This window comes from Atta colombica, unplaced genomic scaffold (genome assembly GCF_001594045.1).
Source record: "Atta colombica isolate Treedump-2 unplaced genomic scaffold, Acol1.0 scaffold268, whole genome shotgun sequence".
Lineage (NCBI taxonomy): Eukaryota > Metazoa > Arthropoda > Insecta > Hymenoptera > Formicidae > Atta > Atta colombica.
This window is the reverse complement of record NW_017259368.1, coordinates 274,893-293,456: the sequence shown is the minus strand read 5'-3', so window position 1 is coordinate 293,456 and position 18,564 is coordinate 274,893. Positions and strand designations below refer to the sequence as shown.

Below are 18,564 nucleotides of genomic sequence, written 5' to 3'. Positions count from 1 at the left end.
TTTATACATATCTACTCTCAAAATTACTAATATTAATATTAATATATAATATAATTTAATATTAATTTTGATAATGCATACTAAAAGCTGTTATACATGAAATTAATAAAGTTAAATGTAAAAGCATATAAATATATTAAATAATTAAATATCCAATAATGCATCGTCACATTTAACAGAATATACATATATATGTATTATTTCATTAGATATTAACAACTGATATTAAAAATTGATTATATTATTCCATCTGAGATATAAAGCAGTTTTCTCAGATAGCTGACGTGATCATGTTGACGTTTACTGTTTATGTAATGTCACCTCATTGCTTGAGTTTAATGCGTACTAATTCAGTGTAATGTGAGTGACCGAAATTAAATTATTAATTTAATTTAAACTCAGCATCGCATTGGTCTGCCGATTTTAAAACGCGTGCATTAAAACTTTTAGAGTGAAATGTCATTCTAAAAAATGAAATGTCACTCTTAATAAAGATCCCGGTAAAAAATTTTTCATGCATGAATGTGTATAAACATACATAAATATTTATAAACATCTATATAATTAATATATGAAATATGTCCATATATATCCCTCTTTCTTTTGTAAAATTACTTTTTAATTTAATAAAAATTATAATAGTAATATGAAAACATGAAAATTAATTAAAAGGATAATTTTCACTATTTGTTTTAGAAAAGTTTGAAGAAAGGTAAAAAAATTACTATAAAATTATGCACAATTGTGTATGAGCAATTTTTTTATGTTTTTTCCTAAATTTGTTTTTTTCTGAAACGAATAATGTGAAAATTATCCCTTTAATTATTTTTTCACATTACTGTTATTATTTCTATGACACTAAAAAGTAATTTTACAAGAACAAAGAACGTTGTATGAACATATTTCATATATATGATTATACATGTTTATAAATATTTATGTATCTTTATACATATTTATACATAGTCATGCATGAAAAACTTTTTTCCGAGGATTTTGAAATTTGAGGCACTCCTTTTCACAACTGGCTCAATTTTCTCTCTTTAAAGTGAGATTCCACTTCAAAGAATTTAAAGAATAGTGAAATATATATAAATGGCAACTGCTTTTAATCCCGCGTGAAGTATAAAAGCTTCGTCCCTTCCTTCTTTCTTTTTTTTTTTTACCAAGTTGCAGAGTTGCGTCAATACCGCGATGATGCATAATAGAAAATCGTCAGAGAGACCGCAATCTTTTTTTTTCTTCATCGACCTCCGCAACGCGAGCTCCCATTCTTTCAAAATGGTACGATCGCGTGCGCGAGGTCGCGAAGAAGAGAGCGTAGGTAGAGCACAACGCTCCCGTTTCTGCACAATCTCCTTCATATATCGCTTTTCAATATCGGGATACTTCCGCGATGCGCCATCGAAACTTGGTTCAAAGCTCTGGTACAATCGAGTCCGTTGAATTACTGGCTTGCACACTAATTGGACGAACCGACTCAAAGAACGAAGAGTGCCTTCCATTTAGTAACACAAATCGACACAGGTATTGTTCTGTGTTTGTTACTCTTAGAATGCAAAGAAAAATATAACGACATTTGTGTCGACTTAATTGTCATTATAAATGGAAAGCATTCCAAGAGAAAGTGAAAATGACTCTATTTTGATGACATAAAAATCAAACTAACTGATTTTTTGTTTACACAAATTTTACTATTTATTGCCGTTAAGAATAAAAATAATTTTGATTTTTTGTTAACTTTTGTTGGAAATAAAAACTATTCGCCAAAACGTTCGTTGAAAAGCGAAAGTATCAAATAATTTTGAACAATTATGTGCCATAATTTTTCTTTATAGAAAAAAAATCTGCATCCAAGGAATATCATCAACCGGAGGCTGTACGAAGGCCGAAGCCTCTTTTGACGCGATCGATAAGATCTGGAGAACGTTGAAATCTTTGGGATTAATTGCGAAGAGAACCCTACGTATATATGTCTGTTCAATCCTTCGAATTATCTCCCGATGCCGCGTCTCGATCGGCGAACGCGTGCATGGAATTCGATACACTTCGAGATTCACGTACGTGAATCCTATGTAGTTCCGACAGAGATTTCTCGCGAAGATGAATCTCATCTCTGGCATAACACGAGCAGCAAGGTAGATTAAATGTACGAATTGCTAAGGGATAAGATCATCTACTAAAATAATATCAGCAACTGCATGTATACAAGATCTCACTCTTCCTTGAAGAGTGATGCTCCAGATGGAAATTATATATAATTATATCAGAAGGACGTCATCTAAAAATGACAGGTAAAGTCATGATGATATCCTGATGATATGATTATGATTCTGCAATGTTCTACACATCGAGAGATAATTTACTGAAGTACCTAAAAATTTAGATACAGATCTGAAAATAATTTGGATCAAAATTATTATGGAAAATTATTAGGAAATTCAAGCACAATGAGCAATGTTACAAAAAGCTTTAACATTCTAGCAATCAGCTTCAGAATCCTATATGTGTAATTATAATATTTTGATGAGTGACTAAATTATTTTTAGATCTGTATTTAGCTAAATTTTCAGATATTTTCAGAGCAAAAGCATTCTTTCCCTGTAGGATTCCAGCTAGCTTAATAAGATTTTTCTCTTTCTCCTCACTTTTTCTTTTTTTGAGCATCCTGCACAGAAGGAATAATTTTGCTGAAATATCTAAAAATTTAGATATAGATCTGAAAATAATTTTATTGGACCATCAAAAATATATAGAAAACTCAAGCATGATGAGCAATGTTGCAAAAAGTTTCAACATTCTAGCAATTACCAGCATCCTACAATATATGTACCTAATTATTATAGATAATCTAACAAAATTATTTTCAGATCTGTATCTATAAGCTAAATTTTTTAATACTTCAGCAAAAAAGTCTTCCGTTCTTATACCTGAGTACCTAAGTGTTTTGATACAGAGTCATTATATCCTATTATCAAGCTCGTAGCTCATGACCGCTCTTTATTTTTTGTCTCGACCGTACCTCTGCATCCGCGCACTTGCTGAATACATTAAATTTATTAAACTCGAGAATATAAATTTATTAAAAATCTATTAAACTCGAGAATTGGAACATACGAATTATCACGTTTCCTCCCATTTCCTCTTTGAGTGCACCGTTCTCACGTAACTTCGAAGCGTAATGATTTTGCAGCTACGATTTCTCAATATGGATCCGAAGTTCGGTCGCTTCATCTCCCTGGGAATCTAGACAAGCGCGTACGCTATCTTTCTCTCCATTACGAGGCGAGTGGGAATTCTGCAGGATGCCTATTGGAATACTATCATCGTTTCGTCTACAGACTACGACGAAGCGTGAGTACGGTGACCCAGAGATGGATCGTTAACCGGCGAGTTACGTGTCGATCAGTAATACCTTGACGATTTCAAATACTTTAGTTTATGTGCGCAGTTCTATTTTATAGTTCTATTTTATAGAATTGTTTATAACATAGAATCGTGTTAGGATCGCGCAATTATATCATATGCGTAATATTCTCGTGCGATCGCGAGCTTCGATCTCGCGGATTAGTTCTTTTACAACTCGTCTTACGTAACTATCGAATCTTCAGCTAACTGATTCCGAATCGGATCTGATTCTCAGTCATATATAATTCCCGAATATTCATCTTCTGATGGTCTAAATAAAAAGATGCGCAATTTCTTGATGAGATAATAGCTTTCATTAATAACTGTTGCTGTAACTGGCGAGAAAGATAAACTTTCCGTCATACGTGGGCATGTTAGAACCCACGTTCCGCGCAGGAGATCATCCCGGGTTGTCCGCAAGGCACCCGCAATACTTATTAGCAACACCCAGTTCCCGAGCGCACACATGAATACTGTACTATGTACTATGTACAATCCTTGTATCAGTCGATGCGCTTCGGAGATGCTGTCAACGTATGATTGTGCAACGAGCCCGTCGCAATGGCGATGGTGATGACGACTCCGCGGGTATAATTCCTGCATTGAAAGAGCCGATATAATTACAAGGGAGAAACGCGCGGCGAGTGCATACCAGCAGCGTCATCGGCTCAGCTTTTTCACGTTTTCCCATCGCTTTCCTCCTTAGGATGTGCACTGAGGAATACTTTCTTGATGAAAAAATTTCGCTGAAATTATTCCATGTTTTCGAACATTTCAGCGAAATTGCTGAGAATTTACTGAAATTTCACTAAAAGTGAATTTTTTAGCTTACATACTGAAAAATCATTGACACTAAACTGAAATTACTTTGAAATTTCTCTGAAATTTTGTTGAAATTTCCACATAGCACAAAATTTGCAGCAATATCGCTGCAAAATCTCTGTAATATTGCTGCAACTTTTGTGCAACTTTATGCTGTAAGGGATTTTTCTCTGAAATATTACTGCGAAATGTTCCAAAACATGGAATAATTTCAGCGAAATTTTTCTACAGGATTTCATTTCATAATAAGAAATTTCATAATTCATTTAATAATAAGAAATTTTGAGAGATTTAATGACCATGTAATATATACTTTACTCAAATATTAAGTTGTTTTAAATAGCGCTCTTTAATCTACATGATATATCATTTAGATAGTTTGCTTTACTTTTACAGCTCATTGCCTCAACCCTATCGCTTCGCTTTCATGCCAATCCCATTGGTCGACCTTCAGATCCATTCGGAGATGCCTGTCGATCTGTATCAACCTGGCATTATGCAATCACCCCTCATTTTAGCTCGATGAGATTCATCTCGACGCCCGACGGTTGCCTCCTCCGCCACTGCCACCCCCTCCGATGGTCCTCCCACCGTGCGTGTCTTCATCCAGCACTCTATCTCTTCTTTTCTCTTCTTCTCCTCTCGGCGTCTCTAGTCAACGAGGATTCGTTGGCGAATCTTCAAGGAACGCATCACCGGATTATATCCAGCCGTGGTGCCATCCCCGATTGCTTGGTGAAGGGTGGGAGGAAGACGATCCTCGCGCGGAACCAGTATATAAGCATGCTGAATCCAACCTGAATATGTGCAGATCAATTATCATAGTCGGTTTGGCGATACACAATTTCAACAGTGTGATTCAATAATATCTATTATCGATCGACGACGCGCAACCAACGAGATGAGATCGGTACGAGTCGCGCAATGGAAATCTCTTTAATTCGATTGTTGAAATTTGAAATAAGTCTCGGGTCTTCTAGTCGACTTAGTTAATTGCGACAATTAATTGAAAAATAGAATCTATTAATTGCACACGAAATTTTATGGATGGTTCAACTAGCAGTACTGTACGATTTCCGTTTACCGTGTAGAATATCGTGTGTTTGAAAAAATATGAAATCTATAAATATCTGTGTTTTTGCTCGATTGCTTTGTACTATTTTATTTCTTTATATTGTACAATTTTTTTTATTCCTTTCGGCTTATTTCAACAGCTCTCCATAGCATTGCTGGCCATCATTGGTATGTGCTATGCCGCAAGATTAGACACCACTTATCTTCCGCCCAGTAGTGCCGGAAGTGCAGGTGGACCAGGATTGATTCATCCTCCATCAGGACACGGTGGAGGTGGACCTATTAAACTTAGTGGCCCGGGTGGTTCAGGTGGTCCTGGTGGTCCAAGTAGTTTTGGTGGTCCAAGTAGTTTTGGTGGTCCAAGTGGTTATGGTGGTTCTAGTGGTCCTAGTGGTCATGGTAGGCCGGGCGGATTTGGTCCTGGGAGTGGTGGCGGCGCTTATGCAGGTGGTAAGTTTGAACAAAAGTATAATTACTGAATAAGAGAAGAAAGTAATTATTTTGTCTTATATGCTATTCTTCATGGTTATTTATTTCTTTATTTGTATCTACCTGAATTTCAAGTTTTCATTACGATATTACATGAAGTTTAAGTTAAGATCTTTTTTTTAGAAATATTACGATTTTCCTTGAAAATAGTTAATTTTTTTAAATACAGCTTAGATATGTGACTTTTAATATTTTATTTCGTAAATTAGGCAGCGGACTAGGTAGTGGCCATGGTGGTGACCATGGTGGCGGCCATGGTGGCCAACAAATACCCATTATTTCTTATACTAGTGAGAATACTGGTGATGGAAACTATCAATATAGTTATGAAACTGGAAATGGTATTACCGTGCAAGAAACAGGTCATCGGCAAGGTACGAGATTGCGTTTTCGTATCCGATTAAATTTATTATTTCATTATTGAAGTGGCTGTATATCAGTCTTGAACGAGCGATAGCTAAACAATGCTTGCTTCGCATGGGAATCATGGAAGCATCGTGTTGCAACGCGATGTAGTCGATGATAATGAAGACATTGCGTCAAAACAAGTGCGTGCGATGTTGCAGGAGAATCCGAATCGGTGAGCGGATCCTTTTCTTATACTGGTTCCGATGGTATGCAATATTCGATCACGTATACGGCGGATGAATATGGTTTTCACCCTCAAGGCGCTCACTTGCCGACACCACCTCCGATTCCACCGGAAATTCAACGAGGTGTTGAATTAGCGCTCGCCGCCGAAGCTAGGGGAGAGAATCAGGATGGTGGTAGTGGTGGTGGAGGATATTCACACGGAGGATACAGCGGATATCCTAACGGAGGTTACATGATTTCAATTAAATATAAACAAACTTTTATAATTATGCATATTAATGTCTTAAGCATGACCTACTGTATATCAAATTATATCTCTTTTTATTAGGAGGTGGCCATAGCGGTCATGGAAGCAGTACCTATCAGGGACCAAGCTCATACCAGACAAGTTCAAGCAGTGGCTACCAATATTAGACAACAGATTGGCAAGGATCATTTATGCGCATACCGCATACAGGCATACCATTTTCCGTTTATCTATTTCATGTACATATCGATATATCATTCATGCAATTTTTTTATTTATATAAAGTGATATGATATACTATACTTATTTATACCCACTCTCTAATTTTTCTTTTCTTAAAGTTGCCTTTGTGTAGCAGCAATCCCTATTATTAAAGCACCTTATACATATACATGACACTATGCAATTGAGAAACTAAACAACTGCGATATATTGTGCATTATTCTTTATATGCGCTTATTTTACACACACACACACACACACACACACACACACACACACACACACACACACGTATGTGTGTGTATAAAATAATTATATATTTTGAGATGTATATTATAAATGAATAATGAATAAAGTGAATAAATAAACGGTGCATTAACACTGTGAAATATATATTGTGTATGTAAATCGTTTTACATATGTATATATAATAAAATAATAAATTAATATTGTAATCTAAATTCCTAATACTTTTGTTATTTATAAAAAAAATTCTATTTACATATGTATCATTGTAATAATTATTGCACTAATTTAAAAAAGTTGTAGTAATGATTAATTCAATGTGACATTATTAAATTAATATTAAATTATTTTAATTTAATTTAAATTAAATATATTAACATTATTAATATTAATAAATGTGATATTAAATTAGATATAATGTGTACTAATATAAGTATTACAATTTTTTGTTAAAATAAGATTATAATATAGTCAAACTTAACAACATATATAATTTAGAATGAAAATTAATTTTAAATCAATTTCTGTCTAGTTAGTACCTACATCTTAAATATATTTCTACGTATGCAAGATATAATAAAATATCCATTTTATACTGTTTCTGGATGACTAGTAGCACGAGTTGGAGATATATTAGACTCAATTATTTCAGCTCCTCTTGCAAACTGAATAAAAAGTTGTTCTAAAGTTGCAGATAGAACAGCGTAATCCTCGATGCAACTATATGTTTGCTTTAGATTCTTCATTGTATCATACATTTTTTCCCACATTGTATTATAATCAGTTACATGATAGGCAAGAAAACCCTGCAAAAATGAATAGAAATTAATAGTAAGATAAAAGAATAAAAAATTAAAGCAATCAATTGTCTTTTCAGCGAAGCACTATCATTACCAAATTTTCATCTCTAATGTCGCATGTTAAAGTAGATTCAATAATTTTCTTTATATTATTAACATCTTCGTCCGTTCGGCTTGGATTCAATTGTATATAAATATCGTAACCCGCTCCAAATCGCTGCTTCAATTCTTGACTTGCACCAATGCAAACTAATTCACCCTTCACCATAATGACTAGTCGATTACAAAGTGCTTCACACTCTTCCATACTGTTGAACAATATTAAAATTTTAATTATAATATTCCGTTTAACAAAATGAATTATATTAAAATTTAAATTCAAATATTTTATTCCAAATTTTTGGACTCTGATACCTGTGAGACGTAAGTATAATAGCCTGTCCTGCTGCCTGACATGATTGTAAAGTATTCCAAAGTGATCTTCTAGCTGCAGGATCGACGCCAGTTGTGGGCTCATCCAAAAGAACAAGAGTAGGATTACCAATGAGAGCTATCGCGATGTTTAAGCGTCTCTTATTACCACCGCTGTAAGTACCACTTGGCTGCTTCATACAAGCAGTTAAATCTGAAATAACATATTATTTATATTTATTACACGTATTTTTTTACATGTATTTTTTTTTAAATTCTGCATCTATTATCGCAGTTCACTTACTCAGTCTATTAATCCATTTATTAACTTCCAACTCTATGTTGGCCTTTGGTATACCGCGAAGACGAGCAAATAATCGTAAATGATCAAAAGCGTTTAAGGAAGGTATTAAAGCATCAGTTTGTGGACAGTATCCCATTTCAGAAAGATACTACAACAAAAAATAATTCTCTAATATTATAAACGATACAACACTAAAGAAATTAAATTACTGTATAAGTTATTACCTTTGTCCTCTGTGAATGGATTTCTGCTTGTTTTAAGTACATTATGCCACTATTAGACATTTCTTCTCCAGTTAGCATCCTAAAAGTTGTACTCTTTCCGGCGCCATTTACACCGAGCAATCCAAAACATTCCCGTGGTTTCACTCGAAAACTGATTTCTTTCACGGCCATTAACTTTCCATAGTATTTACTTAATTCATACACCAAGAAAAGACTATTATCATCATTTATCGGACTTTGTAATGATTCTAAATTAGTAGTCTCTGTAGCACCTAATTTTAATTCTTCTTTCGTATTTACACCTGTACATAAAGTCATATATACATATTTTATATAAATTATAACATTCATAAATTAAATTCAATATTACAAAAACAATAGACAATTAAGAGTTAGTACACAGTTATTAATAACATATATATTACAATTCTTTTTTATTCTTCATTTGCACATATATTTCCGACGTTTCAGCTGCTTTTTTCAACCATCTTCATAGTGTAACATTAGGCTTAATAATACAAAATTTAAATGCAATTGTTCTGAATGTAGGCACAATTAGTCAACCCAGAGTAATTCTTCATTTGATCACGTGAACGACTCTTTTTAAGTCAAGATTTGTAAGATCTAAATACAGAATCCCATTCTATATTAACAAAATTGTTTTCTATATTCATTCCATTAAAAAAATTCACCGGTTGTACTAATAACTTGCTCCATTCTGTTACACACAACTAAGAATACAAATTATATAAAATTTGTCGATTAGACGTGTGTCTTCATCCGTTTCTACGTTCGTGTTTACGTAACGTTTAAAATTATAAATTAATATGTAGGTCAATATAACATTAAAATAAAATAAATACAAAAATAAAGTCAGTTTGACAAACATACCAATAATCTTATGAACAAAATATATAACATCTTTTTAAAAAACATAATACTAATTATTAACTGATCAAGAATTGATATGTACCCATGGTGAAAAAATTCGGTATCCGTTTGTAAATTGAGCACATTCGTTTGCAATTTTATATTATCATTTCAGATACTAATCTCTTCCCAAGATATTTCTCTCTATTTCTCATTTTGACATTCTCCCAATCTATCGCATGATTATGCTGCAACTCATGTTCAGTTATGACAGATTTAATGTCAAAAAAAGTGTTATAATGAATACTGTAGTTACAGCAATACTTCTTTCACATCCTAGATATCACATTATAAAAATCTTTCTTTCATAATTGACATTTTTTTGAATAATGATTATCCTTAAAATTTATTTTTGACGCAATAAACGAAAGAGTAAAAAAACTATTTATTAACCAAGTTGATAAGACAAGAGAAGATAATAACTCTGAAGATATTAATAAAACAATGATTCACTATTCCTTACATTTCCAATACTTCTGAAAACTTTATTAATATAGTCAAAGATTCAGATTTAAATTTAGCCTTTTTTGGCCTCAATAAATTGAGAAGCATGATCAAAGCTCAGAAAGATCTTTCATGAAGAATAGTAAAAATGTTGTATATAAAGTACCGTGCAAAGATTGTGATGCAACTTATGTTGGACAGACTAAAAGGAAATTAAACACAAGAATTAACAAACATAAAAGCCAATTACGCAAGAACAATGGCATAGATCTGTCATAGCTGAACATGGATTGCAGCATAATTATTGCAATAGATTGGGAGAATGTCAAAGTGATAGATAGAGAGAGATATCTTGGGAACAGATTAGTATCTGAAATGATACATATAAAATTGCAAATGAATGAGCTCAATTTACAAACGGATACCGAATTTTTTCATCATCGGTACACATCAATTCTTGATCAGTTTAATAATTAGCATGTTTTTTAAAAAGATGTTATATATTTTGTTCATAATATTATTGGTATGTTTGTCAAACTGACTTTATTTTTGTATTTATTTTATTTTAACTCAATATTATATTGATATACACATTAGTTTATAATTTTAAATGTTACGTAGACACGGACGAAGACACATTGTCTAATCGACAAATTTTATATAATTTGTATTCTTAATTGTGCATAACAGGATGGAAGTGCAAGTTATTAATACAATCGGTGAATTTTTTAAATGGAATAAATAGAAAGCAATTTTATTAATATAGAATAGGATTTTGTATTTAGATCTTACAAATCTTGACTTACAAATCTTGTTAAGAAGAGCCATTCATATAATCAAATGGAGAATTATTCTAGATTGACTAATTGCGTGAGAATTACATTCAGAACAATTGCATTTAAATTTTGGATTATTAAGCCTTCATGTTATCATGAAGAAAGCAACTAAAACATCGAAAATATAAGTACAGATGAAGAATAAAGAAGAATTGTAATGTAAATACATTAATAATAACTGTGTACTCTTAGTTGCCTATTGTTTTTGTAATATTGTTTTTAATATTGAGAACTCGATTAATTTATACTGATATAAATTAAATTATCTGTGAATCTATAATTTTTATATCTCATTTCTTAGAAGATATTAAAAATTATCTTACTTTGGTTGTTGATTTTATTAATTTCTACCGCTACAGCAAGTTTCTCTTTTTTCACTTGATCATCCATTGTATTTTGCTCCTTTCTCAGTTTTGTACCAATCATCTTTGTGAGTAATTTCAACAACAACTTTTCTTCCAAGATGATTAATAAAGCAAAATACAAAATTGGTGTTATAGCTAGATATACTATACTTTCTTCAAAATTCATATCATCTTCAAAATTTTTGAAGTAAGATAGTTGATTTTTGCACACTCCATCTTTGCAATCCAAACCTAAAAAAAATTATAATGAAATAAATCATAAATTTTATCATTAATAGCAATACATAAAACATAAAATTATAATATTTTAAGTGAATATTATACAATCTTACCACAACAAGGATCCTTTGCAAGACAAACTACACCGTGAAGTATATTTGGTAGACGACGACATCTTGCATTCTGTACTGCTATGTTGAAAAAAGATAGTTGACCATGAAACAAACTTACGTACGGAATCAGACGGAAGATTCTCTTTTGTAGAATGTGTAGCGGATTAAGCCAATCAAAATTGCCTAGTACTTGATGTAGAACATATTGTATTATAACTGAAATAAAATTTAAAATCGAGTTTATTTGTTTTTAATAGACTTTATAGTAATGTCTTTGCATTTTTAATAGAACAATTAGTTTCATACTTAATATACCTGTTGAAATTTTTAATATCTTATACTACAGCAAACTTACCAAGGCTAATAGGTGCAACACCTAAAATAGTTATTATAGTACTTCTTGATTTATTCATAAAACTGAATAAATATACAAGAAATAAAATGTTAATACCAAATAATTCCAGAGTCAATATCAAGTATACTGCAAAAAAAGCAAATAAATATACAAAGAAATAAAATATATATTATATTAATTAATATTGGACACAATTTAGAATAAGAACTTACATATCTCTACTTTATAATATAGACGAATATCAAGAATAACATCCATGATGTAGAACGCTAAAGTAATTAGCAATACACCTATTGTAAATATCAGAAAATCGATAGCGAACATTGTACTCCAGTATGATAGAGAAGTGACACCGGTCATACGCTGGAGTTGCTTAACTTTCGTCGCTGTTTCTTGCAAAGGATGCATTACGAAAAGTGACATAGTGGGAAAGAAAAACATACAGAATAGCAAAACACGCGACATCGAGTCTGCTTCGGGCAATTGTATTTGAGATGAAAATATCGTATTCGGTAATTGTTGTCTAGACGCAATAATCGAATATTCATCGCCAGCTAAAGCTTTAATGAGCGAATTACTTAAAAGATTCACTGTTAACGGCACGCTGTGAAGTGCTATGCCGGAATAAAAACCGTTAGCCCATATGTTATTTTCAGTGTCATTAAATTCAGCAGATACGATAAGATTGTTTCGGTATTCCACAAGATTCTTCATAGAAGAATTCAGAAGAGCTAAAAGAAATAATATATAAAAACTATCATTCAGACAAATGTATTATCATGCTTAATATAAAATTACATAATAATACACTTACCGCTTGTAACATTTATATCTGACGCTACACGTTCTGCTTCACCGCCCACATTCTGAACGATATTTCTATATTTCTGAGCAATTGGTTCGTTGTTTGATGAATATAAAGCTTTGGGATATCTGTACATATCAAGTTTTAATGGAATAATATCCGTGGAATCGGTTGGTAAACTATAACTCAAGGCCATTAGAAACACCGAAAAAATGGGAAGAATTAGCTGAAAATATTAATGATGTTAATAAAAGAAAAACTTTTCAATTTCAAAATATTAAAAAATATAAAGAATATCATCGAAGATGTATCTGATCTTTGTATTAATGAAGCATATATCAAGGAGAGAAATACGTACAATCGTCAGCAAGACAGTTAAATTCTTTCTTATGTATGTAAATTTCTTGCAAAATAGTGCTGATATTGTTTGCATGCATAGTTCAGTGCCTGTAACTTTCTGTAATGGTGCTGTAAATAATTCATTAAGATGTTTTCCACTATCTTCACTTCTCACAATCCTACAACCAATAATAAAGTAAGAAAATAATAATAAAATAACAATATAAAACCTATTTTGACGAACATACTTTAAAAATACTTGTTCCAAAGTAATCAGTGACACGCTTATTCCAGTAACGCCTAATTTTTTCTTTTCGCTTTCTACTTTGTCCAATGATTGTGGCAAAGACTCAGTATATGGAACATTTAAAACGATCTTTTCACTATCAACACTAAGCTGTTGGGCTCTTGAGTCAAATTTACTTATGACTTTTTCGGGAACACACCAAGACTTTGTCGACAATGTAACTTCAATATGTCCATGACCTAAAACAGAAAAGTTAATTTGCAAAACAATTATTTAAATTAAGACAAATATCCCAATGACCGGACATGTACCTGTGTCCGGATGTTTACACAAAACATTATTTTTTTTTATATTATTAATCTCAAATGATTTTTAATATAATATTATAATTTAATCTTTAAATACAATTAAATCATAATATTGTAATAAAAGAAAACATTTGAGAAATAAACAACAATAAATTTTGTGTATATTTGTGTATATTCGGACGTAGAACAATGTTCAGTCACTATTTACTATATTTTGTTTAAATATCAATAAATATATTATCATACCATACTGTTTCTTCAAAAACATTGCAGTGCCATAACTTCTAAGACGACCAGCATGCATTATCGCGATTCTGTCACCAAGTATATCAGCCTCTTCCATATTATGTGTACTAATTAATATTGTTTTCTCTCCTCTAAGTTTCTATAAAACAATATTAATAATATAAAATATGTAACATAATGTAATATATATGTATGCACAACTTTTAAAATAATTAAATTTTTTTTTGCTTACTAATATGATATCCCATGTATCTCTTCTGGTTTCAGGATCCATTCCTGATGTTGGCTCATCCAAAATTATGATCTGAATACAAATTTATTTTATATAGATTGATATAATAATTATATAATGTATCATTCATTATATTACTATTTTAGAACTTACACTAGCATCGCCAATAAGAGCCATTCCGAGGCACAATCTTCTTTGTTGACCACCAGAAAGTTTGCTAGGTAGAAAATCTTTTTTTTCGGAAAGCTTTAACTTAGCAAGCAAATTAAGAACATCCTTTTTAATTTCGTTTTTGGTTTTATTTTTAGCTTTCAACTGTCATAACATAAAACAGCCATAACATAAAACATAATGCAAACAGACAATTAATATGTTATCGATTGCTATATGATTCCACAAAAATTATTATTATCCTCACCAAGCCAAAGAATTCTATTTGTTCAAATACATTTAAATCTGGAAAAACCATATTTTCTTGAGGACATAGCCCTAAATCATTTCTAATATTATTTAAGTGTTTTCTTATATTTTTGCCATTTATAAAGACTTTCCCTTCTGTTTCGCTGGTTACACCTATAAAAGATAAATATAGTAAGAGTACCTCCCATAAAATGACATTCTCATTAAGAATTATCTCACAATACAAAGTAATACCTGTTAATATAGACATAAGTGTAGTTTTGCCTGCTCCATTGTGTCCAAGCAAAGCAGTAATTTGTCCTTTGTAAAAGTCTACCGAAACTCCTTTTAGAGCATGGACTTTCTAAAATATAATAACGTGACATTATTCAAATACAATAAAAATATATAATTCCTTTCATATAAACTTACGGATTTTCGTAACCAGCTGGTGGTATAAGACTTTTTAAGATTACGTATTTGTATTCCAGGTGTAAGTGCATTACCAAATACTGGCTCAAAATCTTTATTAGTCTTATCGTAATCAAATTCAGTAGCTTCATCATCAAGAGCTACTTTGTTCTTTTTGATACACTAAAATATAACAGCATAAAAATTATATCCCATATACACACATAGCATTTTTTCAATATTAGATCTATGCATAAGTTCATCATTTTTAACAAATCGCGGTTTAGTCGACTTACAATCGACTGATCTATGCCAAGCATTTCTGGGAAATCTTGAATCACAGCTAGGTTTTCATCAAGATCATGCAGCTCTACATCGTCAGTTTCCTTGGCATGACATGGCCTCAGTCGAACGTTAATATTAGTATCAAAATCAGCATTCCGGAAGCATTTGTATGACTTTTTACACATCCTTATTGACACGTCCTCATCATACGTGTTGTACAAAATTCTTTTAGCTTCAGCTATCTTTTTTTTATTAAAAAACGGAAGCATGCAGCGAAAATGAAATTTGTCAGAATTCTAAAACGAAGACAAAACAATGACTGTACAAACAAAATTCACAAAAATTTCCTACGCACCAAGCAGATGCTGGACAAGTCACGTACATATTGCAAAAGAACGTATGCACAATTCTTTTTTAAGCAGATTATTAATACGCGAAATTAACCATATGAACTTATGCACAGATTTACTATTTATAATTCTTGCATAAACTTGCCTTCAAAAAATATAATGGATCCTTTCGGACTCCATATTTACCAGGAAGTACAGCATTTATATATACTGCAAGTGTAAAATGTATCACAGCACCCAAAATTGAAAAAAGAAATATAAAACCTGGACTTCCTACGATACCATATTCTGTTTCTCCAGGAACAAATAAATTATGCCACTGAATACCAATTACTAAAAGAAAAAAATAAAACAATACAATTCTTTAAAGTTTTTTAAATTACTATTAATGTAGAGAGTAGTTTAAATATAAATGATTTTCTTTATGTGAATCGCGAACGTATTTACACTGATTGTAACAAGTAAAAATATCTGTTTACTTTCTACATAATGGACTTGCAGCTGTTTCTGTAGTCGATGTTGCGATATCCGAACAAATAGTAGAGAGTATCATTGCATACTTGCGCCTTCTCCGGACTATCTATGTAGTTTATGTAAAATTTCGATGGCTTTAACAGTTTTGTTTGCAAGAAACTTGATTAACATATAAATAACGCGTTGTACAATGCATATTATTTGCTTGCATCGCAACAACTACTTTAGAACCAACTGCCATGGTACACAACTAGAGCGTGAACACACTCATCTGTTATTTAGTGTAAATACATCAATGTTGATTATTCACACAAAAAATTTTCATTCACTTTGAAGATTTGAACCATCCTTATAATTACATAAACACATTAACAATAATTGCTTACATTTGCTTTCATGAGCATTCGATTCTTGAAAAAGTCTATGAAGCATAATATTTGGAAATATTATACCAAGATATGGTATAACGCCAAAAACTTCTTGCCTTGCCATATTTTGATGAAATGATATTGCTGCCATATAAATGATAGCTAAGGCAAGTGTCACAAATCGTGCTGTAAAAGGATATTAAGATTATAATTTGTGCATTTCAGTAATTATTCATTTTACAGAAAGATATCTACGTTTTGAGAAATATGCTCCAATATGCATGCCAAATGTTATAAGATGAGCGATGTGTGCAGTAAATAAGAGCCAAAATATAAACGCATTTCCATATTCCAACAAGGCCTCAACATTATCAGAAAAAGTATTTTTAAATAATATGATTGTTGGTATTATATAAATAGTGCTCATTAATATTCCTGTAATTAACCAGCTAAGTAAATTATAGACCAATTTGACTCCATTCATTGCCATTAAAACCTAAAAATAATAAAACAAATAAATATTTTTTCGTGATTAAAAACGTACAAAAAATAAAGAAAGAATAATGTACTAACATTTATGCCAATAAATTTTTCTTTTGATGCATAGTTGGTCTCCACACAAAGTGTAATCAAAAAAATTATAACTCCAAGTGAAACAATTACCATACGAAATACTGTATCAGCCATATCAATTTTGACATATGGTGGATAAGGCATTCTTTGTATTGACATCTGAAAAACAACATCACAAAATGATTAAAAATATCCTATCATATCACAGCCATGTATTAGCCTGTTCCTGTATACATTCCTGTAAATATTCAAATTTGTAAAATATTTTAATAATAAATTATTAAAATATATTCTTTTTAACCTTATACCTTTATGTTAGAGCGTGGTGTTATTTGTTTTATAAATGCTTCATCCAAACAGATTTGAATTTGAATAAATGGCATCATATCGATATACATCGAAGTTGATGCACTAATACGTTCACCTTCTAATAAGCTTTGGTACAAAGAATTTGGAATCTTCCATGAGTGTCTCAGTTTATATTTTATGGTAGGTTGATCATATTGTTTAAAAATAACAGCCACTGCAGAAAGTATTGGATTTTGTGCCTGAGACCGTGTGTAAACATTTTCTACTTCAGTTTCATTGGCAAAACCATTCATATCTATATAAAAACAAAAAAGATGTTATTTTAATGTTATAAATTATTAAAAGACACTATTTATATTTCTCAATCTCTATTTTATACTTACTTTCAGGCAGGAGACGAAGACAATATCTAACAGATTCCATAATTTTATCTGTATATGCATTTTTTGGTACATAATACACTTTATGTAAAGAATTATCAATTTTTTCCATTAACTCATCTTGTGTATATAGAGGATAATGTGTACTGACGTTCACCACAACTGGAGGTTGAACGCTAAAATCTCTCACAGCTTGCAATAATGCAAACACTACAATAGGTACTAAAGCTTGTAAGAAAATCATCATACGCCAATGCCTTTTGCGTACTATCATATTTTTGTACATCAACAAGCCAAAAATTTTCCATCCACTAGCCATTTTTATATCTTGATGTATTTCAACTTTATGTTAATGTAGAAAAGGTTTAATAGTGGGCTGTATTCAAATATCTACAAATAGTATACACTACTTTGCCATTGAAAGTACACGAAGTCTCTTGAATAAATTATTGGAATTGACATATATGTTGGCTTCAACTTACAACATATATCTCATATATGAACTATACTGTGTTGGTCATTAAAATGTGAAAATCTATTTATAATGTAATAGCTTTGCAGTATCATATAAAGAAATGTAATTTATTGTTTCTTCTTTATATATTAAGTCCAGTTTCTGGAGTACTGTTGTCATAGCAAATTTTACCTAAACAATCATAACCAAGTTAGTTATGAGTCATAGTATGAGTCTCAAGTAAAAATGTAGAACATACATAATATTCAAAGTCATGATAT

General features: G+C 31.4%; 2 protein-coding genes across 5 annotated transcripts in view; one reads left to right on the top strand and one right to left on the bottom strand.

Moving 5' to 3' along the window:
* The first annotated feature begins 5,071 nt into the window (after positions 1 to 5,071).
* Positions 5,072 to 7,117, top strand: LOC108689295 (pupal cuticle protein 20-like). Its single transcript, XM_018196015.1, has 5 exons — positions 5,072 to 5,140; positions 5,445 to 5,754; positions 6,003 to 6,167; positions 6,360 to 6,614; positions 6,716 to 7,117. Exons 1-5 carry the CDS (start codon positions 5,132 to 5,134, stop codon positions 6,799 to 6,801), a joined length of 825 nt encoding a protein of 274 aa, XP_018051504.1. The 5' UTR covers positions 5,072 to 5,131; the 3' UTR covers positions 6,802 to 7,117.
* Positions 7,118 to 7,611: 494 nt separating this feature from the next.
* LOC108689307 (ATP-binding cassette sub-family A member 1-like) overlaps positions 7,612 to 18,564 on the bottom strand; it is a 12,171-nt gene continuing 1,218 nt past the window's right edge. For 2 of the 4 annotated variants that reach the window (XM_018196032.1, XM_018196034.1), the window contains exons 3-26: positions 17,833 to 18,475; positions 17,449 to 17,744; positions 17,141 to 17,299; positions 16,823 to 17,063; positions 16,586 to 16,753; positions 15,871 to 16,058; positions 15,112 to 15,273; positions 14,935 to 15,043; positions 14,699 to 14,853; positions 14,434 to 14,595; positions 14,281 to 14,352; positions 14,049 to 14,187; positions 13,496 to 13,733; positions 13,267 to 13,426; positions 12,918 to 13,134; positions 12,316 to 12,834; positions 12,104 to 12,229; positions 11,749 to 11,964; positions 11,375 to 11,647; positions 8,842 to 9,143; positions 8,618 to 8,765; positions 8,317 to 8,527; positions 7,997 to 8,210; positions 7,612 to 7,908 (exon numbers count right to left, since the gene is read on the bottom strand). In XM_018196032.1, the coding sequence (XP_018051521.1) occupies positions 7,693 to 7,908; positions 7,997 to 8,210; positions 8,317 to 8,527; positions 8,618 to 8,765; positions 8,842 to 9,143; positions 11,375 to 11,647; positions 11,749 to 11,964; positions 12,104 to 12,229; positions 12,316 to 12,834; positions 12,918 to 13,134; positions 13,267 to 13,426; positions 13,496 to 13,733; positions 14,049 to 14,187; positions 14,281 to 14,352; positions 14,434 to 14,595; positions 14,699 to 14,853; positions 14,935 to 15,043; positions 15,112 to 15,273; positions 15,871 to 16,058; positions 16,586 to 16,753; positions 16,823 to 17,063; positions 17,141 to 17,299; positions 17,449 to 17,744; positions 17,833 to 18,148 (5,007 nt within the window). In that variant the 5' untranslated portion in view covers positions 18,149 to 18,475 and the 3' untranslated portion in view covers positions 7,612 to 7,692. The remainder of the gene's footprint in view (positions 7,909 to 7,996; positions 8,211 to 8,316; positions 8,528 to 8,617; positions 8,766 to 8,841; positions 9,144 to 11,374; positions 11,648 to 11,748; positions 11,965 to 12,103; positions 12,230 to 12,315; positions 12,835 to 12,917; positions 13,135 to 13,266; positions 13,427 to 13,495; positions 13,734 to 14,048; positions 14,188 to 14,280; positions 14,353 to 14,433; positions 14,596 to 14,698; positions 14,854 to 14,934; positions 15,044 to 15,111; positions 15,274 to 15,870; positions 16,059 to 16,585; positions 16,754 to 16,822; positions 17,064 to 17,140; positions 17,300 to 17,448; positions 17,745 to 17,832; positions 18,476 to 18,564) is intronic. The other 2 variants (XM_018196033.1, XM_018196035.1) reach the window with 2 other exon arrangements.